Source organism: Hibiscus syriacus, unplaced genomic scaffold (assembly GCF_006381635.1).
Source record: "Hibiscus syriacus cultivar Baekdansim isolate YM2019G1 unplaced genomic scaffold, ASM638163v2 tig00116961_pilon, whole genome shotgun sequence".
Taxonomy (NCBI): Eukaryota; Viridiplantae; Streptophyta; class Magnoliopsida; order Malvales; family Malvaceae; genus Hibiscus; species Hibiscus syriacus.
This window is the reverse complement of record NW_024063487.1, coordinates 1,673,077-1,695,306: the sequence shown is the minus strand read 5'-3', so window position 1 is coordinate 1,695,306 and position 22,230 is coordinate 1,673,077. Positions and strand designations below refer to the sequence as shown.

The following is a 22,230-nucleotide window of genomic DNA, read 5'->3' as shown; positions in this document are numbered from 1 at the left end:
CCTTATAAAAAGGTCATTGCATAATAAAATTGATTTTGACCTATTGATTTAAGTACTTGATTCTATGTATTTGTATAAAAACTCATCGCATGGTTTCGAATGACCAAAAAAGATCACAAAATTTTTTATATTTCACTTGCAACGCAGAAAGACGGAGGGGGGAATTTTCAGATATCACCTGTTAATTACATGACTAGAAATTGGAAATAAACCTAGTAACTTTTTAGCTCGTTAAAAGGTTACCTAAACCCTGAACCTATCAAATGCCCTCAATAAATAAAGAGAGTGCTATTCTCTTTTGAGTTCGAACAATTACGTTAGCAGGGAATATGTACGTTATCAATGATTAAGAAAGATTCTAAACACATACTTCTGTTAAAAAAAAAGTTACCTAAACCCTTGAAAGTTTTGAGAAGTAGCGTTGTCATTTGAAAAACTGTACAACAAAAAGTGGAAATGCATTGATAGATTTATACACCAAATCCTTGGATCCTGGTGCGGATTACACACCAGACTTTTAGGATCAAATACAAACAAATGGGCCGAAATTTGAGGAAAAACATATTAAATTTCAGGAAGGGAATGGATGACTCTTGAGAAAGTAAAAACAATATTTATAAAATTGTAATACTAACCTAATTCCGTCTCCCAAGAACCTCGGAAATTGCGGATGAAATTTTGAGACGGACCATCGTGGGGGTCTCCATTTGAGTTCCTTCTTGAAGGACCGCTGGCAGGTGCGGAACTTTTGGCGAATCTGGATGATTTGGAGTTGAAAATTGATGAGCTGAAAGAAGCGTTACTTGCACCAAAAGATACAGGCCCTTTGTTTGAGGCATCAACTGGATGTCCAACAGCTCCATCTTGATGAGGAGGTGGGAATTTCTCACTCTTGCTCTTAGCATTTGTTTGTGTCATCACTCTCCATTTCTGGAAACCAGAAATCAAACACAACTTTTTGCATCAAATTTGAAGCAAGTTCATATGAGACCACTGAAAATAAAGAAACAAACGAATGCAATCGAACATATCTAGATAAGGGTAGATCAAAATTCAGCCTTCTATATCAATTATGTTACTCAAACTTGAGTGTGAGTGTCAAATACGGATATACATCTGACACGGATAAATTCAGTTTTTGACACTTCTATATCCGTTTTTGACATACTTGAGTATGATAAATGTCAAACTTGAGTGTGAGTGTCAAATACGGATATACATCTGACATGGATAAGTTCAGTTTTTGACACTTCTATAAACGGATAAACAGTAAAAAGCATCAGTAAGTGATAGGATAAAAAGCAAAGTCTCGCACTCACATCTAAGTTTACTTGAATCTCTGCATTTGCTTTAAGGGCTGGAACTGCCCGAGTAGGACGTTCACGAACGTTAATTCTCCTGGTACCATCGACTGCATTGACTTTGCCAGTTCGACTTCTTTGTCTGTATACAACAATTGTATAAGGTATCATCATGAAGCCAAATTTGGCAAAGAAAAAGGAAAGCCGTCCAACCTTCTTGCTTCTTCGTCTCTCAATTTTACATCAATTTCTTTACTGGGAGGATATTTTGGTAATCTTGATGGCTCACAAGCTTGCGGTTCAGTCGTAAAGAACTGCGAACTCAGAAACCAAATAAGTCAAAAACTAGTTAGAGATAGATGCAGCAAACCAATGGTGAGAACAGGAATGTCAAGTATTATAGTAGATATATGATCATGCAAGTCCCTGGGATGCACGACATGTGCTTAGTCTAGCTATCTAGCAAAGTAAATATATAAAAGATATCTTCAAATATCACAAATAAAGATTACAGGTACGAAACAAAAGATTGATTTGCTAGAGAGATGCATACAACTCACTTCACTATTAAGAGCTGAAGTGGCAGTACTCCTTTCTTCGGGGTCTATCGAAAGAAGAGTTTCAATTAAAGATAAAGAAGAAGATGGAAAATCCTTGAAAGTTTCTGCTATACAGCGTTTGTATGGGTGTTGTGGCTTAAAGAGTGTTGCATTTAGCAATTTGGGTTTCTTCCAATATTCGTCAGAAGGGGATCCGCATAACTGGAATATCTTGTGCAGTTGTTCAACCTATAAAATATGATATTAGCCCAATAAAAGGAAAGAAAATTTCCTATCAATAAATGGGAAATATTACACTACATAACTAAATCAACTAGAAGAAACACTTGTTATGAAATAAACACCCGATAGTTAGATTTTTTATTCATCATAACTATGGAATGTATTCATCTGAGTCGACATTGGAGGTTCGCCCAACAAACACGGTAAGCAACAAAAAACAGAACAATATTGGAGAGAAGACAAAATTCATACCTCTGTCCTTCCTGGCATTATAGGCTTCCCTGAAAGTAGCTCTGCTAGAATGCAGCCAGCACTCCACAGATCAACCCCAACTCCGTAATAAGTTGCCCCTAGAAGTAGCTCGGGTGGACGGAACCAGATAGTGACTACTCGACTAATCAGGGGCTGCTTCTTCCCAGGGTCATAACCGGTAGCCAGTCCAAAATCTGCAATTTTTAAAATGCCTTCATTGTCGATAAGAAGATTAGAACCCTTGATATCACGATGCAAAACACCTTGTTTGTGGCAATGCTCTAGCCCCAAAAGTAACTGCTTCATATAACATTTGACCTGCCAGAGGTAAGATGCATTCAAACAAACGGATCATCTAAGTTCCATTTATTTTTTATTATTCTTTTATTATTAATTATTATTAACTATTATTATTAATTTTACATATTACATTTTTGCAGGCTTAGAAGCCCAATTCAGATTACAAAGGCCAAATCCCGGAGCCCAACAACCCAGACCTGCGGCCCAGCAATCGGCCCAAACCCGCTAGGGTTACCCCTTCTCTGCCTCAGCGCCGCACCATCAAGACCGTCTGATCTGGACCCATCCAATGGTCCAGATCAAAGGCCATTTAGGTCTGAAACCCTAACCCTTGTTCTGAGCCCTAACAGCTCAGCCACCGCCACAGCCGTTTGGCCTTCCATCTCCCAGCCGTGCTTGAGGTGTCGATGGTGAATCCCGAGCCGGTCGTCATCAGCAATCTGGTCACACAGTGAAGCAAATGTCATCAACAGTGTATCAAACTTACCCCAAATCTAAAAACCCATTAAAATAACACCCCAAAATCCCGAAAAATCTGGACTTTATCCACCCAAATCAGAGAAATCAAATCCTATCTACCTAGATATCATCATCATATCACCAAATACTCAGCATAAATCAAGGGAACGAAACCAAAAAAAAAAAAAAGAATAGGAAACGAAAAGAAAAAGACAGAGAGAGATTCGAAACAGAAAAGAAAAAAAAAGGGAGGCATCTTACCTTTAGAGAGAGATCCGAGCATTGTATCCTCGCCGGAGTGAAAAGGCCACTACCGAAGGTTAAAACAACCTCTCTTTTCCTAGATCTAGTTTTTCTTAGGGGTGGGTTTTCGTTTGTTTTTGGTTGGTTAAGGTCTGGGAGAGGAAGTAGAGTGGTTAAGGTTGTGGTGCTCCCCGTGGCCACCGACTTACGGTGGCCGGGGAGCCGCGTTGTTCTCGTGAGGAGAAACGAGGAAGAAGTGAAAGGGAGAGGAGAACAAGTGAGGCGGCTGAGGGAGTTGGGGAATGAAAATCAGGTTTTTCAAAACCCTTAAGATGGTATAATCACCGAGTGAAACGGCATCGTTTAAGGGGCTTGGGGGTCTGCGTGTTTTTACATTTAGGGTTAATCACAGTTTAGGTCCCTCAAGCTTTTGTAAGGGTTGTGATCTGGTCACTAAATGAAATCGATGCAATCTTATTTCGAGCCTATAGTTTTATTTTGTTTATTTGAATCACTAGTTTTATATATGTATGTTTTTATGATCTTCGAATTTGGACCTGTGATTTATGTTTTTTTTCATTTTAGTCACTGTGCTGGGTGTTATTTATTTTGTTAATGTTTTAAATTTGTCCATGACATTTGTGTACATTTTATTCTAGTCACTAATTAGCCTATGGTTTAATTACATTGTAAGGGTCCCCGTGTTTTGTAAGTTGTTTAAGGGCTTAATGTATTTTATTTATTCTGTACTTCAAGCCCTATATTTTTAAAGTTTACACATTGGTCACTGGACTGGTTATTGTTAATATTTTTGAAAGTTTAGACATTGTACTTTATTTATGAACTTTTATCTTGATCACTACTCTCATATTTTGGGTTAAATATCGATTAATGTCTGTTTATTTTACTTTCATTATATTTTAGTCCTTATATGGTTTATTATTACATTTTTATTAGAGTTCGAATTTGGCCATATTATTTTATGCATGTTTCGTTTTAGTCCCTGTTTAACATTTGGCTTAATTGTGGTTTAGTTCTTTATGTTTTTTTTCATTTCATTTTGGTCCCTAATATGATTTATGGTTTATTTTTTTTACTGTTTTTTTAAAATATTTGTTAATTATATTTTAGCCCCTTAAATGTTTTAATATTTATTTTGGTCTGTAATATTTACTAATTTGTATTTTAGTCATTTATGTATGGATGTGCATTTTACTCATTAGTTATTATTATTGGTATTGTGTTTACTTTAATTTAATGTAAATCTTTGTATTTCCAATCACATTTATTTTCATTATATTTTTATCTATGTAAGAAATATTCGATTATATTTTCAGAACACGTATGCGTAGAATGGGCGTGGAAAGTACCACTTGGTCGAAGTGGTACGATCCGATACGGCATTTTAACGACATAGGGACTTGTAACAAGTCGAGTATATTTTACTAATTAATTTATTAAAATGATGTAATGTGTGGTACCTTAAGTGACGCTCACTTTATTTTATGTGAATGTAAATTTTAAATTTTCATTTTATTCGATACACGTTTTTAAATAAATGATGAGAGAATATTCTTTAAAAGATAAGAAATAGACGAGTTAACTTTCCCGACGGAGGATTGTTAATCTCGAGATTTCTTTTCAAATTAAAGAATTTTCTCTGATAAAATAATTCGAAGTAAATAATTAAATCTCAATAAGCGAATCATATTTAGTTTTATATTCAATTTGTAATTTCCACCATTTACGACGATGTGTAAGCTACACAGTACCAATTTTGGGCGTTGTGGGGGTGTTTACCCTTCCCCACACGTAACCGACTCCCGAACCTGTTTTAAATGAATCTTTGGTAACGTAGACCAAATTTTTGTCTTATAAAATTTTTTTCTTAAAATTGTTTTTAAAAGACGTTTTTAGGTATTTGACCTACCTAACCCAAAGGTCGATGGCGACTCTTTTCAATTTTATTCAAATCCATTCAAAATCACCAAATTTTCCAAATTAAAGTCATAATTGTTTTTAAAAATAATATTTAATTGTTTTACAAAAAAATGGTTATGACAGCTTGGCGACTCTGCTGGGGACAGAACTAGAGAGTCAAGCTGTCGGTCGCTTATATATAGTCGTTATGGTGGAAATTATAAGTTCGAATCTTTAGTAAAACTATGATCTATGTTGAATTTTTATTTATTATTTATCTCTTTATTTTTATATACTAACATTTTAATTGTTTTCATTTTTTCCAGATGTTTCTTAGTTCTCGTTGAGTTTATTTTCCCTGTTTTTGAGTCAAAGGTTTGTTTGTTTCTCCTCACACACATCACTTTCATTAGCATAACATGAGCTCTAGACATGAGTTTCGATCCAAATTAGTTAGGGTGATTGCTTTACTCTCGTAAGAATTTATTCTTCGTATGAGTTTTGGCAAATAACCCATGGGATACATACCTTATACCTTCGTAGGAATTTATTCCTCGTATGGGTATAAGGCAGTGAATCCCCTCGAATTGAACTCGGTCCGTTTGAAACCTGTAATGGGAGAGGATTGAGGGTTTGGTAGCCCAAGGGGGCACCGACATCAAGGACAATTCGAGTCCCTTTTTTCCTGTTAGAGCTGAAACCATGCATATAGTGAACCATAGAACGGTCACACTAGGTAGAGTCATACTGAACCTCTGTCCGTCAATAGGTACCCAAAATAGGCGTACACAATGGAGAAACCCTCTAACCTTTTTATTTTATTTTATTTATTTATTTTTGAGTGTGTATAATAGATTTATTCTGTTAAAGCATGTGAAATAGAATTTAGGTGCAGTTAGAATTTAATTAATTTAGGAGGGTAGAGAGCATGTTCGGGTAGGACCCTTTTTGAGGAATATTATTCGGGTAGATAATACATAAATAGAATAGATTTATTTCCCGTTTTACTTATCTTTTTATGTTAAATTTATGCAATTGTTTTGACTAACTGTTTTGTTTGTTTTGTTTATTTTTTTCATACTGCATAGACATATCATTAGAAAAGGCGATTGATCTGTGAGTATCGATAAAGTGGAAAGACTTTCACGATGGAAAGGAGTTTCCTAAACAAAGAAGTGAATCCAGCAGATGTAAGGAACTGGTCCGAAGCCAAGCAGAAAGAGCAGGGAGATAGTCTATCAGGGAACTACGTGTCGGATCTGTCTGATTATGCACCAGCTTCTTTAAAACAGAATGAGCTTCAGGGATTGAAAACCATTTGGGAAAGTTGGAATCTTATTGAGAGGCAAGCTTTTCAGCAGACTTATGGGGATATATTTCATCTGATATACGTGAAGGTAGACCCGGTTCTCATACGAAGCATAATACAGTTTTGGAATCCGGCCTATAGTTGTTTCACATTCAACCGAGAGGACATGACTCCAACCCTCGAGGAATACCAATTTCTGTTGAATTTGACAAGCGTTAAAGTGGACAAAGTTTACTCCCGGTCGATAAAAGGGCTTTCTTTTAAGTCAAAGCTTGCAAAGATCTCGGGCACAAGCGACAAATGGGTAAATGATCGCTTGCAACGCAAGGGAGAAAGTGAGGGAGTGCCGTGGTCTCACTTACAAAAGATAGCTGAAGCACACGTAGATGAAAACGTGCGTAGAGATGTATTTGCTTTGGGTATATATGGTTTGGTAATCTTTCCAAAATGTTTGGGATTGATCGAGCTAGCAGTAGTCGATTTGGTTGAGAAGTTAGGAAGAGAGGTGAATCCAGTCCATGCAATTCTTGCTGAAACTTTCCGATCTTTGAATATATGTAGAAGGTTGGGGGGAGGTCGTTTTATGGGTTGTGCTCAATTGCTTACTGTGTGGATCAGAAGCCATTTCTGGAAGGAAGAAAAAGTCAACTATAACCGTTTTTTGAAAGATTATTCTCCTGTTGCTGAGTACCTTACGAAGGAGTAGCCTGAAGTATCTCAGAAAGATCAATGGATTGATTTCTCCCGGAATCTACAAAGTCAAAACATAGCATGGCGAACACCGTGGCTGATGCATACACAAATCTTATTCAAGTGTGGATATTTGGACTGGATTACATTACTGGGACTATGGGGAGGAGTGGGATACGCTCCTTTGTTGATATTGAGACAGTACGGTGCCCGACAGTTTGTTCCCGTGACTCATGGGTTGACTGGTGCTGAATTTGATTATAAAGAAGGCAATTATAGAAAGAAAATCAAAGATGTGGCTGATTCTTGGAGGATGACTTTTAGGACTAAAGTAATTGGAGCGGATGTTATTTTGACCCTGATTATAAAGCCTGGAGAATCAGGAGGGTAAATGATAAAATACCTTTAACATCTGGAGAGGGATCAAGGTCGATAGAAGAACAAATCAAAAATATCCCTTCAAATTTGGAAATCCAAAGAATTGAGTTTGAAATGGAAAAGGCTAAAGATTCCAAGAAAATAGAAGAGATGGAGAGAGAAAACGTCATGTTGACTATCGAGGCTGAATTTCATGCCAGACAGTTTATAATGATGAGAGAACGGAAAAAGGAGGTGGAAGCCGATTTAGAAGACTTAAAAAAAGATTATCAAAGGGTGCAGCAAGTGAGAAAGAGACTTGGATCCAGAGAATTAGCAGCTGCAAGACGGCGAATCAAAAGTCTGGAAATTGAGAACAAGTGTCAGATCAAGAAGATAGAAGCTGGAAAAGCAAAAGTATGCGAGTTAGAAGCCGATAAAAAGGAATTGATCAAGCAGTATAAAGGTGAGGCTCGTAGAGCTCAAAAACTCCATGAAGAAAAAGAAGTCAGCCTGAAGGAATTAGAAGAAGAAAAGAATCAAGTCCAGGGGTTAAAAACTGAGATGAACCGTATAATTGAGGACTTTGGGGACAAAGATCGAAGAATTTTAGAGCTTGAAAAAGAAAGAAAGCAAAAGAAAGAAGAGATGTGGTCTGAGAGACAAGGATGGAATCGAATCCTCGATAGAAAGCAGGCAGAGATTGGATCGTGGATGCAGAGATTCTCTACAAAAAGTCAGCAAGTAGATGAGCTCACGGGAGAAATGGGAGAATTACAGATGAGATTCGAACAGGAGATGAACCAATCTCGAGCTATGAATGATGAGCTCAAAAGTCATGTATCGAACCTTGAGCAATCCCTTCTGCAAGTGCAAGTTCCTCCCGCTTCAATGGACCTAAGAGTTGCTCTCGAAGAAAACAAATCTTTCCAGAAGGAAATCAGAGAATTAAAGGGTGAACTCCAGAAATGTCGAATTCATATTACCAATCTAGAAAAAGAGATCAAACGCATCAATAAGGGATGGGAAAATACATATGAGCATTATCGATCCTTGGTAGAAGAACGCGAGCGCATGATGGGGGAAGCTATTGCTCAAATGGGTGAAGTGGCTCGGTACATGAATGAATTAGCCAATAGAGCGGAGATCATCCAACTGCGTACAAATCCGGTTTCTGAATATACAAGGGAGATCATCGCCATTATGAATGAAATTGTAGAGCTGAGTCTGAGGGCTAGGCCTTATATGTAATAGAACTTCTTTGTAATGAGTGAAACTTTTTATCCAATGAAAGTATTTCCGAATGGTTACTGCTTGGGTCAACGCCTTTTATTTGCATTTCATACTTGCATCATTCATTATGCATAAGTAAATTCATCATTTATAATGCATCACCAATAAAATGTATCATTTATAGCACATTACCAATAATATGCATTCGAATTTAATAGAACAATAAAATTAATTTCCGAAGGGTTATGTGACAGACGATTCTGGCAAGTAAAAACTCCAATCCTTATCACACGCGAAGTAGAGCCATGGAGGCCAAGCTTGATCAATTAAAGAAAGAAATGCAAGAAGATTTACTAAGAATACAACAAGAATGGCAGGCAAAGATGGATCAGCCACAAAAGTCAATTATAGATCAAATCCTGCAAAGACAGGCTAATATGATGAATGAGATGATGACCAAGATGTCTGGGATACGTACTGAAACAGTTAAAGAACCAAGCACTGCCCCTGTTGAAGTTTCTAGGCAGGAGTCTACCCCGAGACTAGTTATCTCACCTGAAAAGCTAGTTGAACATCCTGCAGGGTCTTCAGCTGTAAAGGTTCAAATGGCCACGACTAACCCTCAAAACAGTCCTCATGAGTATATTGATGTAGATCCTGAGGAAATGGAGAAACCTAAAACGGAAGTACCAGAGCATTTAAAGGACTGGTGCAAAGGGTTTTTTAAAGAAATGGGAAAGCAGGGTTCTCAAGACGGAATGAATGCAAAGGAATTGAGTCTTGTGCCAGACCTAGTATTACCACCAAAGTTCAAAATGCCGGAATTTGAAAAGTATGATGGGAAAACTTGTCCTGTTGCTCACTTGACCATGTTTTATCGAAGAATGACAGGATTTGTGAAGGATGATGGGCTATTAATTCACTGTTTCCAGGTCAGCTTGACGGGGTCAGCTGTCAGATGGTATAACCAATTAACCCGAGCTAAAATAGGGTCTTGGAAGGATTTGGCCAATGCGTTTAAAGAACAATATCAACACGTTACCGATATGATGCCTGATCGTGTTAGTCTCCAAAATATGGAGATGAAGCATAATGAGACCTTCCGACAATACGCTCAGCGTGGAGGGATATTGCTGCTCAAGTGCACCCACGCTTATTGAGAGGGAGTTTATAACCATGTTTATAGATACGTTAAATCTCCTTATATTGATCATATGTTAGGAGTGGCAACTAAGAGCTTCTCTGATATCGTGATGTGCGGAGAGATGATCGAGAGAGCATTAAAGAAGGGGCAGATTGTCGGTAGCCAAACTCCTGCAAAGAAACCCTATGTGAAAAGGAAAGAAGGAGAGGTGAATAATGTAAATTTCTCTGTGAGTAAGCCGAAGATGGGAAATTCTTCTTCATCCCAAGGAGAGACTAAGCGCGAGCATAACAATGAAAGGATGACGTTCACTCCCATACCAATGACTTACAGTGAGCTCTTCCATGGATTAGTCCAAGCTCACGTAGTGTCACCAAAATTCATTGATCCAATTAAACCACCTTATCCAAAATGGTTCAACGAAAATGAGACATGCGAATATCATGCAAATCTCAGAGGACATAACATTGAAAAGTGTCTCGCTTTTAAAAGAGTGGTTGAAGATCTGATCAAGAGAAAGGTGGTGTCCTTTAATGATTCTGAAGCACCCTGTGTTGCTGCAAACCCGCTTCCAAATCATCAGAATCAGGGAGTGAACGCTATTGAGAAATATCAGAGAATTAAGAGGAGAATTGAAGAAATAAGAACACCACTGAAATGGGTATATGCTCAAATAAAGGAGAGAGGTTTGTTGAGCCCTAGAAATGAATGCTCAACGGAAAAGACAGAAATCTTTTGTGAATACCATGGTGAAAATGGTCATCAAATTCAGGACTGTCAAGAATTCAGGCAAATAGTCCAAGAATTAATGAACAAGCAGGAGTTGCAGTTCTATGAAGAAAGAATGAGTGAGAAGGAAAGATATATCTGCGCTTCTGAAGAAAATTCAAGGGAAGCTGAAAAGAATTTAAAAAAGCCTGTCCTGGTCATATCGAAACCAAATTACGAGGCCAGCAGTGGAAGTATAACATCTAGGGTGGTGATCAAAACCCCTGCGCCTTTTACCTACAAGAGTAACAAGAGTGTTCCCTGGGACTATACATGCCAAATTAATACTCCTGAGAGTAAGGAGGAAGAGGTTGCTGAAGTTGGATTTTTCACCAGGAGTGGAAGATGCTATGCTCATGGAAAGGCTGATAAAGCAAGAGATGTGGTTATTAAAGATCCTGAGGATAAATTGAATGAGCCTGTTAAGATTGAGGAGGCTCGGGAATTTTTAAAGTTTCTGAAACACAGCGAGTATAATATTGTGGAACAGCTTCATAAGACCCCAGCGCGGATTTCAATGTTATATCTACTATTGCATTCGGAAGTACATCGAAATACTCTGATCAAAGTGCTGAATGAAACTTTTGTAGGGAAGGATATACCAGTGGAACGTGTGGACAGGATGGTAAATCATATTAATGCAGATAATTTTATTTATTTTTATGATGACGAAATACCTGAAGAAGGAAAAGGCAGGGGCAAGGCTTTACACATTACGGCTCATTGCAAAGGAGTCATCGTCTCTGGGGTGTTAATTGACAACGGATCGACCTTGAATGTTATGCCATTCGCCACTCTAAATAGACTTCATATGGATGTATCACAAATGAGGGTTTGTGGCAATGCTGTAAGGGCATTTGATGGGACAGAACGCAAGATAATGGGGAAGATGATTATCCCTCTCAGAATTGGCCCTACAACATTTGAAGTAGATTTTGTTGTCATGGATATTCATCCGAGTTATAGTTGCTTGCTAGGGAGACCCTGGATTCACATGGCTGGGGCAGTTCCTTCCTCCCTTCACCAAAAGCTCCGATTCATTGTTGATGGGACTCTGGTGACCATCAAAGCGGAAGAAGACATCATTGCCTCTATCACTACAGATGCACCATATGTAGGGGTAGATGAAAATGCACTAGAGTCCTCCTTCCAGTCCTTGGAATTTGTTAATGCTACTTTTATCTCTGAAGGCAAAAGAATTCCATTCCTCATCTTTCAAAAAATACAAAGATGCAATTAAAAGAGACATTAGCTAGAGGAGCAAAGGTAGGGAAAGGCTTGGGAAAGAAACTGCAAGGCATCACTGAAGGGCCGGCTGCAGTTCCTAAAAGAAATTATTTTGGTCTCGGATACAAACCAACGTACCATGATAAAGTCAATGATGCACAAAAGCTTAAGGAAAGGAGGAAGGCAAGAGTAAAGGGAGAAGATCTTGTTTGGGGACTCATGGTCATTCCGCCTCTCTCCAAATCTTTTGTGTCTGGAGGATTAGTGATTGACACGCTGAAACAGTCATGGGATATTGAAGATACAGAATTTGTTGAAGATTTATGGGGAAGCCTGAGCATCAACGTTATCACAGATGATTCTACTGGAGAGTGCTCATTGGCATCAATCCGTCCGTGTCCTCCTGGCTATGTTTTGAACAATTACACTGTTGAAGAACTCCCTGTGTTCTATAAGCACTTTTCAAAGTAATGCATAATAACAAATCTGTCTCCTTTTGACCCAAATATAATAGGGCTTTTGTGAAAGGACAAATTGTTATTTGTCATTGCTTTAATGAAACAGTGTTCTTCTTTCATTCTAATCTTAGCAAGTATTTTATTCATCTCTTGAGTATTCTTTATTCTTTATTGATAATTTTTCTCTTGGTAAATATTAGATAAAATTCTTGTCCACAGCCAAATATACTCCTTTTTGATTCACAGGTCTTCAGATATCAACTGTTCTAGTAATGATACTTTTGAACCACAAATTGATTTTTGAAAATGACATGTGTCTCGAAGAATCTGAGGGTTATAAAGATGAAGAGGAATGTGAGTTAAACTCTGAGCTTGTTAGAATGATGGAGCAAGAAGATAGACAAATATTGCCCCACAAAGAGACAACTGAAACAATAAATTTGGGAACAGAAGAGGATATAAAGGAAGTTAAAATTGGCACTTCACTCTCACAAAAAATAAGAGATGGTCTTATAAGCCTTCTTCGGGGAATATAGGGATGTGTTTGCTTGGTCTTATCAAGATATGCCGGGGTTGGAGACTGACATCGTGATGCACAAGCTACCAATAAAGCCGGAATGCAAGCCTGTTCAACAAAAACTTCGAAGAATGAGACCAGATATGATATTAAAAATCAAGGAAGAAGTGAAGAAACAATTCGATGCTGGATTTTTACAAGTGGCCAAGTACCCTGAATGGGTAGCAAACATAGTGCCAGTTCCAAAGAAAGATGGCAAAGTTCGGATGTGTGTTGACTACCGGGATCTCAATCGAGCGAGCCCCAAAGATAATTTTCCACTCCCACATATCGATACTTTGGTTGACAATACGGCTGGTCATGCTCTTTTCTCTTTCATGGATGGTTTCTCAGGTTACAATCAAATTAAGATGGACCCAGAAGACATGGAAAAGACAACTTTTGTGACAATGTGGGGTACATTTTGTTACAAGGTGATGCCCTTCGGACTTAAGAACGCCAGGGCAACATATCAAAGAGCAATGGTTACGTTGTTCCACGATATGATGCACAAGGAGATAGAAGTGTACGTGGATGATATGATTGCTAAATCACAAACCGAAGAAGAACATGTAAAAGTCTTAAGGAGGCTGTTTTTAAGATTAAGAAAATACCAGCTCAAGCTTAACCCAACCAAGTGCACATTTGGAGCTACTTCAGGAAAGTTATTGGGATTTGTAGTCAGTGAGAGTGGGATAGAAATAGATCCTAATAAAGTCAAAGCAATTTTGGAATTACCTCCCCCTAGAACGCAAAAAGAAGTACGAGGTTTTCTGGGGAGGTTAAATTATATTGCCAGATTCATCTCGCAGTTGACTGAGAAATGTGATCCAATATTCCGATTACTGAGAAAGCGAAACCCAGGAGAATGGGATGATAGTTGCCAAGAATGCTTTGATAGAATTAAGGGTTACTTAATTAATGCTCCTGTCTTGATGCCACCAATCCCAAACAAACCATTGATTTTATATTTGGCTGTCTTTGAGAAGTCCATGGGATGTGTGTTGGCCCAACATGACGAAACTGGAAGAAGAGAACGAGCTATTTACTATCTCAGTAAGAAATTCACTGACTGTGAGACTCGATACTCCTCTATCGAAAAGCTGTGTTGTGCTTTAGTATGGACTACTAAGAGGCTGAGACAGTATTTGTTGTATCATACTACCTGGTTGATATCAAGGTTGGATCCGTTAAAGTACCTGATGGAATCAACGGCTCTAACTGGAAGGATGGCGAGATGGAAAATGTTGTTGTCCGAATTTGATATAGTCTATATGAACCAGAAATCAGTTAAAGGGAGTGCTATTGCAGATTTCGTGGCAAGCAGAGCATTAGAAGACTATGAGCCAGTAAAATTTGATTTTCCGAATGAGGACTTGATGAGTATATTTGTTACTGAAGAAGATACTCCGAAAAATGAAGCATGGAAAATGAACTTCGATGGCGCTTCTAATGCTGTGGGACATGGAATTGGGGCAATACTAGTTTCACCTGAGGGAGATCATTATCCTTTTACTAGTAGGCTCGCCTTTGAAAGCACTAACAATATGGCAGAGTATGAAGCATGTATCTTGGGTATTCAAGCTGCAATTGAGCGCAAAGTTAAAAGCCTAGAAGTATTCGGCGATTCTGCTCTGGTTATTTATCAGCTTCGCGGGGAATGGATGACTCGAGACTCCAAGTTGATAGAATACAATAACTTGGTGATGGAGTTGATCAAAGAGTTTGAAGAAATTTCTTTTGCTTATCTTCCTCGTGAAGAAAATCAAATGGCAGATGCCTTGGCTACGTTGGCAGCTATGTTTAAGGCCGATGATCAATCTCGAATGATGCCTATTCGGATGAGTATAAGAGAAATGCCAGCTCATTGTTGCAACATAGAGGAAGAAGAGGATGATAGTCTCCCATGGTATTATGATATTCTCCAGTATGTGAAGTATCAGGCTTACCCAGCGGAGGCAACTGAGAATGATAAACGGACCTTAAGAAGATTAGCAATGGGGTATGTCCTTGATGGAGATATACTATATAAAAAAGGCAAGGATCAGGTGCTTTTGAGATGTGTGGATAGAATTGAGGCCATGAAAATACTTGAGGAAGTCCATGAAGGAGTTTGTGGAACACATGCTAATGGATTCACAATGGTTAGAAAAATCATGAGGTTTGGGTACTATTGGTCCACTATGGAAGGAGATTGTATCAGATTTGCTCGAAGATGTCATAAATGCCAGATTCATGATAACCAAATACATGTTCCTCCTTCACCACTCCATGTAATGAACGCACCTTGGCCATTTTCAATGTGGGGCATCGATGTCATTGGGGCAATTTCACCGAAGGCCTCAAATGGACATCGTTTTATCTTAGTGGCTATAGACTACTTCACCAAATGGGTTGAAGCTGCCTCTTATGCTAATGTCACAAAAGGAGCAGTGTGCAGATTTCTAAAAAGAGAAATCATTTGTAGATATGGAACACCTGAAAGGATCATCACAGATAATGCATTGAATTTGAACAACGATTTAATGAAGGAAGTTTGCACAAAGTTAAAGATCAAACATCACAATTCGGCTCCTTATCGCCCAAAAATGAATGGGGCAGTAGAGGCAGTGAATAAAAACATCAAGAAGATCATCACAAAAGCAACTGAAATATATAGAGACTGGCATGAGAAATTACCTTTTGCGTTGCTTGCTTATCGCACGTCCGTTCGTACATCTACTGGGGCAACACCATTCTCTTTGGTATATGGGATGGAAGCAGTTTTACCTGTTGAAGTGGAAATACCTTCTTTGAGAGTATTGATGGAGTTAAAACTGGACGAGGCTGATTGGGTACAAAGTAGGTTTGATCAATTAAATTTGATTGAGGAGAAAAGGCTGAGAGCTATCTGCCATGGCCAAATGTACCAGAAAAGGATGATACGAGCATATGACAAGAAAGTCAGACCTCGAGAATTTCGTGAAGGCGATATGGTGCTAAAAAAGATCCTACCTATGCAAAAAGACTTTCGAGGGAAGTGGATGCCGAACTGGGAAGGTCCCTATGTGGTAAAAAAGGCATTCTCAGGAGGAGCTCTGGTGTTAACAGAAATGGATGGAGAAGATTTGCCTAATCCCGTGAATTCCGATTCGGTCAAACGATATTACACTTAAAAAAAAAATTAAATAAAGGAGGGTTCAAGATGAAAACCCAAAATGGGCGTCTTGAAACCAAAGGAGGATTCGAGTTGAAAATCCGTAATGGACGGCTCGAATAGCCAGAAGTTGAAATGGCGGATTCCCTTGGAAGCCTGACAGTTCAGGGAAAGACTCTCATGCTCACACATCTTTTGTACGATCTGAATCTTCGAAACACATGTCAACTTTCAAGAAAGATTTGGGGTGAAGAAATAGAAGGACTCAGCATTTGATATTCACTATATTTGTCCTTTGTTCTTCCTTTGTACTTACTTGTTTCTTGTCCCCAAAAGATTATAATTTCTCATTGCCTCTTTTCCATGAAACTTGTCAAATTTGATTCATTGTCATTGTATATATTCACCAAATTATTGATTATTATGCCTTACTCGGAAAAGTGTTAGAGTATGGGGATTTTGAAACAGGTGTTCACCAGAGAACACATGCAAAGACAAGCTCCCATAAATCATTAAGCAAACCATTGAAAAAATGGTTCAGATTAAAGAAATCAGTTTCAACATAACCATACTTTTCCCAAGCAAAGAAGTCCCAATTTAAAGGCACGCAACAAGGAGAGGCCATTCTGAATGAATTTTCTCTGAAAAATCAATCAATGACCAAAGAATCAAAGAGGCAAGATAAACTCTCTCGAGGTAGATCAGAGGGACCAAGTCAAAGGATATTTAATGAGAGGTCAAGAAAGTAACCAGGCATGGACAAACGCATAAATCTCGCATATTCCGATCAAGGAGCAGGGGAGATTCCCAATGCTAGGATCGAGCTGAGCATAACCCTTTAAACATGCATTTAGATCATTCTTAGAGCATATTGACAGCATGAAATCATGTCATATGACCATTTTTTTTACAGGGTTTTCAAGATCTATTTCATTAGCAAAGCAATGAATCAGTCAACATCAGCTGACCAGATCTCCTCATCACGTAGGAGCAACGTCAACATTAGATAACCAGCCGTCCTCATTACGTAGGAACTATGTTATCACTATAAAATGGCCAAGAACTCTTCATCACGTAGGAGCAGTGTCATCCCCTGACTAGATATCCTCATCACGTAGGAGTCGTGTCACCCTTAGATAACCAGCCGTCCTCATCGCGTAGGAACCGAGTTATCACCCTTCCTAAAGATGGCCAAGAACTCTTCATCACGCATGAGTCGTGTCATCCTTCGACCAGATTTCCTCATCACGTATGAACCGTGTCACCCTTAGACGACCCGAACTCTTCATCACGTATGAGCAGTGTCGTCCCCAACAACCAACATTATTCAATTTCTAAGTTTGAAAGGGAGAACCAGACAAAAACGTGTTGGCTTGTCGTCTTTGCACTGTTCTTGTTAACACAAGTATGTGCAAAGAGGGGCAGCTGTAGACACCCGATTTTGTCCGGGTCTTTTATATTTTTTTTTATTATTCTTTATTATTATTAATTATTATTAACTATTATTATTAATTTTACATATTACATTTTTGCAGGCTTAGAAGCCCAATTCAGATTACAAAGGCCCAATCCCGGAGCCCAACAACCCAGACCTGCGGCCCAGCAATCGGCCCAAACCCGCTAGGGTTACCCCTTCTCTGCCTCAGCGCCGCACCATCAAGACCGTCTGATCTGGACCCATCCAATGGTCCAGATCAAAGGCCATTTAGGTCTGAAACCCTAACCCTTGTTCTGAGCCCTAACAGCTCAGCCACCGCCACAGCCGTTTGGCCTTCCATCTCCCAGCCGTGCTTGAGGTGTCGATGGTGAATCCCGAGCCGGTCGTCATCAGCAATCTGGTCACACAGTGAAGCAAATGTCATCAACAGTGTATCAAACTTACCCCAAATCTAAAAACCCATTAAAATAACACCCCAAAATCCCGAAAAATCTGGACTTTATCCACCCAAATCAGAGAAATCAAATCCTATCTACCTAGATATCATCATCATATCACCAAATACTCAGCATAAATCAAGGGAACGAAACCAAAAAAAAAAAGAAGAGGAAACGAAAAGAAAAAGACAGAGAGAGATTCGAAACAGAAAAGAAAAAAAAAGGAGAGGCATCTTACCTTTAGAGAGAGATCCGAGCGTTGTATCCTCGCCGGAGTGAAAAGGAGCCACTACCGAAGGTAAAACAACCTCTCTTTTCCTAGATCTAGTTTTTCTTAGGGGTGGGTTTTCGTTTGATTTTTGGTTGGTTAAGGTCTGGGAGAGGAAGTAGAGTGGTTAAGGTTGTGGTGCTCCCCGTGGCCACCGACTTACGGTGGCCGGGGAGCCGCGTTGTTCTCGTGAGGAGAAACGAGGAAGAAGGGAAAGGGAGAGGAGAACGAGTGAGGCGGCTGAGGGAGTTGGGGAATGAAAATCAGGTTTTTCAAAACCCTTAAGATGGTATAATCACCGAGTGAAACGGTATCGTTTAAGGGGCTTGGGGGTCTGCGTGTTTTTACATTTAGGGTTAATCACAGTTTAGGTCCCTCAAGCTTTTGTAAGGGTTGTGATCTGGTCACTAAATGAAATCCATGCAATCTTATTTCGAGCCTATAGTTTTATTTTGTTTTATTTGAATCACTAGTTTATATATTATGTATGTTTTATGATCTTCGAATTTGGACCTGTGATTTATGTTTTTTTTCATTTTAGTCACTGTGCTGGTGTGTTATTTATTTTTGTTAATGTTTTAAATTTGTCCATGACATTTGTGTACATTTTATTCTAGTCACTAATTAGCCTATGGTTTAATTACATTGTAAGGGTCCCCGTGTTTTGTAAGTTGTTTAAGGGCTTAATGTATTTTATTTATTCTGTAATTCAAGCCCTATATTTTTAAAGTTTACGCATTGGTCACTGGACTGGTTATTGTTAATATTTTTGAAAGTTTAGACATTGTACTCTTTATTTATGAAACTTTTATCTTGATCACTACTCTCATATTTTGGGTTAAATATCGATTAATGTCTGTTTATTTTACTTTCATTATATTTTAGTCCTTATCTGGTTTATTATTACATTTTTATTAGAGTTCGAATTTGGCCATATTATTTTATGCATGTTTCGTTTTAGTCACTGTTTAACATTTGGCTTAATTGTGGTTTAGTTCTTTATGTTTTTTTTCATTTCATTTTGGTCCCTAATATGATTTATGGTTTATTTTTTTACTGTTTTTTTAAAATATTTGTTAATTATATTTTAGCCCCTTAAATGTTTTAATATTTATTTTGGTCTGTAATATTTACTAATTTGTATTTTAGTCATTTATGTATGGATGTGCATTTTACTCATTAGTTAATTATTGGTATTGTGTTTACTTTAATTTAATGTAAATCTTTGTATTTCCAATCACATTTATTTTCATTATATTATCTATGTAAGAAATATTCGATTATATTTTCAAGAACACGTATGCGTAGAATGGGCGTGGAAAGTACCACTTGGTCGAAGTGGTACGATCCGATACGGCATTTTAACGACATAGGGACTTGTAACAAGTCGAGTATATTTTACTAATTAATTTATTAAAATGATGTAATGTGTGGTACCTTAAGTGACGCTCACTTTATTTTATGTGAATGTAAATTTTAAATTTTCATTTTATATTCGATACACGTTTTTAAATAAATGATGAGAGAATATTCTTTAAAAGATAAGAAATAGACGAGTTAACTTTCCCGACGGAGGATTGTTAATCTCGAGATTTCTTTTCAAATTAAAGAATTTTCTCTGATAAAATAATTCGAAGTAAATTAATTAAATCTCAATAAACGAATCATATTTTAGTTTTATATTCAATTTGTAATTTCCACCATTTACGACGATGTGTAAGCTACACAGTACCAATTTTGGGCGTTGTGGGGGTGTTTACCCTTCCCCACACGTAACCGACTCCCGAACCTGTTTTAAATGAATCTTTGGTAACGTAGACCAAATTTTTGTCTTATAAAATTATTTTTCTTAAAATTGTTTTTAAAAGACGTTTTTAGGTATTTGACCTACCTAACCCAAAGATCGATGGCGACTCTTTTCAATTTTATTCAAATCCATTCAAAATCACCAAATTTTCCAAATTAAAGTCATAATTGTTTTTAAAAATAATATTTAATTGTTTTACAAAAAAAATGGTTATGACAAAGCCATAATTGGCCTTGCATCTAACTAAGAATTCCCATCTTCATCTGCAAGATGCTGATTAAGCTCAATTATATCTTCAAGTTAAGCTTTTAATTGGAGATGATCATTTCAAGGCTCAACTATTTCTAATCACTCCTACAATACCTTCATATACATCATATAATTATAAACTAATTTCTCAGGACTTTTCTACACCGTGCAACAAATATCTAACCTCATGATTAACCGTCCTTCTAAAGAAAGCAACCAGTCACTCAATCTTAGATGCTTCTAAATTTCTCTAAATATAAATATTTATTTCCAAGGATTTTGGCTTCAAAAAGGTGGCTAATAACCATGAAGGAACATCAGACACAATTATAGCCTTGCATGATTTGATCAATACCGCGATCATCAGAAGAAAAAAAAACTAGATATTGATCTATATAACAAATGATAAACAATCATCATTTCATCTTTGCTGCCAATGGAGGATGTTATAGGCAAACTGGTAGAATCATCTGTTTACAACTCTATGTCTTTACCACCTTATTCTGTTTCCGGGATTCGACCAGAAGATAGATAAGGACCTATACTGTTAATCAACAGTTTTATAAAAATAAATAAATAATGAGCTGAGGTTTAATTTTTCCTTGAGGCATCTAAAAGATTACTATTTTCTTTTCTTTTCGTTTATAGTTCATTTCATCTGGAAACTGTCGAAATAAAGATATGACAGGACGTGAACTTCAACACCAGAAATTGATATGAAGCACGAAGTTTCCATGAACTTGCATACCCACAAATAGTACAAACACAAAAGACCCAAAATTTGGATTAAAAATCACTAGGTATGGGACCCAAATAGCTGAAGAAATACATGAGTAACATCAAGTGCCCACAACAACAAAAACAAAGCAAGAACAAAAATGAGGAATGAACTAAACCCCCCAGAAAACAGAAAGAACACAGCCAACAAAAATCAAAATTAGCAGTAAAAAAAATAAAGTACTAATGAATTTGAAGAAAGGTCTGTTACCTGAGGCTCAGCGAACTTGATTCCTTGGCAGGAAGCTAGGCCAGCAAGATCATGCTCCATGTACTCAAAAACTAAGTAAAGACTACAAGACATTCTTGAAGTAACTAAGCCTTCAAGCTTGATCACATTGGGATGGTCAAGCTTCCTTAAAACAAGAATCTCTCTGGCCATGAACTTTACACTTTCTGGCTCCAAATTGTCAAACCTAACCTTCTTTAGTGCCACTATTTTCCCTGTTAGTAGATCCCTGGCTTTGTATACATTACTGTAAGTCCCTTGCCCAATCTTTAAACCCAAAAAACACAAACTTATTAAAATGAAAACATTCATTAAAAAAAAACAAAATTCAAGTTTTTTCATTAAGTTGATGAGCTGATACCTTGTCCAGCTTCTGGAAGGTGTTGGCTCGTCTAGGGGTCCAATCACGGATGGCCTCACCAGAAACGGCCATCAACCACGAAGGCCACCCTTTCTGGTTCACCTCAGGTGTCACCCGACGTCTCTCCGGCGCCGGAACGGTAACCGAAAAATCACCGGTATGTCTAGCTTTACGCTGCGGTTGGCTTTGTCCCCTCTGGTTTTTGACACCCAAGACCCCGTCAACGGCATCGTTGACGGACACAACCGATGATAACTGGTCGGAGCTCCGTCGACAACGAGTACGTAAATGATGCGGTGGTGCTTCACTGTTTCTCCGACGCCGGTGATCCGACAACGAAGATTGTGATTGCTTTCCGAAAACGCAACCCATTCACTCAAACCAAATGCATGGGGAATAATGTACTCCGATAAACGGAAACCCAACAGCGGCGTTTTAGCTACACAACAGTTCACCCCACGGTTAAACGTCAACGTTTCGAGGAGTGAGAACAATTAACGGCGTTCCAAGTTTGAACTTTCAGGCGATT

At 38.0% G+C, this 22,230-nt stretch overlaps 1 protein-coding gene across 2 annotated transcripts; it reads right to left on the bottom strand.

Moving 5' to 3' along the window:
- Nucleotides 1-473: 473 nt before the first annotated feature.
- Nucleotides 474-22,195, bottom strand: LOC120189930 (probable serine/threonine-protein kinase At1g54610). Of its 2 annotated transcripts, none has more exons than XM_039193055.1 (7): nucleotides 21,702-22,195; nucleotides 21,323-21,607; nucleotides 2,336-2,653; nucleotides 1,862-2,089; nucleotides 1,515-1,615; nucleotides 1,320-1,443; nucleotides 474-930 (listed from the first exon to the last, which is right to left on the bottom strand). In XM_039193055.1, the coding sequence occupies exons 1-7, from the start codon at nucleotides 22,071-22,073 to the stop codon at nucleotides 631-633; spliced, it is 1,728 nt and encodes a 575-aa protein (XP_039048986.1). In that variant the 5' UTR covers nucleotides 22,074-22,195; the 3' UTR covers nucleotides 474-630. The 2 variants fall into 2 exon arrangements, with proteins under 2 accessions (XP_039048986.1, XP_039048987.1); XM_039193056.1 differs by having other exon boundaries at nucleotides 1,320-1,445; nucleotides 1,520-1,615.
- Between the last annotated feature and the right edge of the window lie 35 nt (nucleotides 22,196-22,230).

What these genes read in the sequence shown, in the direction of transcription:
- LOC120189930 (XM_039193055.1), bottom strand. Translation starts at nt 22,073, where the DNA reads ATGGGTTGCGTTTTCGGAAAGCAATCACAATCTTCGTTGTCGGATCAC. An exon ending in TCAAGTTCGCTGAGCCTCAG is followed by an intron (nt 2,654 to 21,322) that starts GTAACAGACCTT and finishes TACCTCTGGCAG; the next exon opens with GTCAAATGTTATATGAAGCA. An exon ending in AGATTCAAGTAAACTTAGAT is followed by an intron (nt 931 to 1,319) that starts GTGAGTGCGAGA and finishes TCTGGTTTCCAG; the next exon opens with AAATGGAGAGTGATGACACA.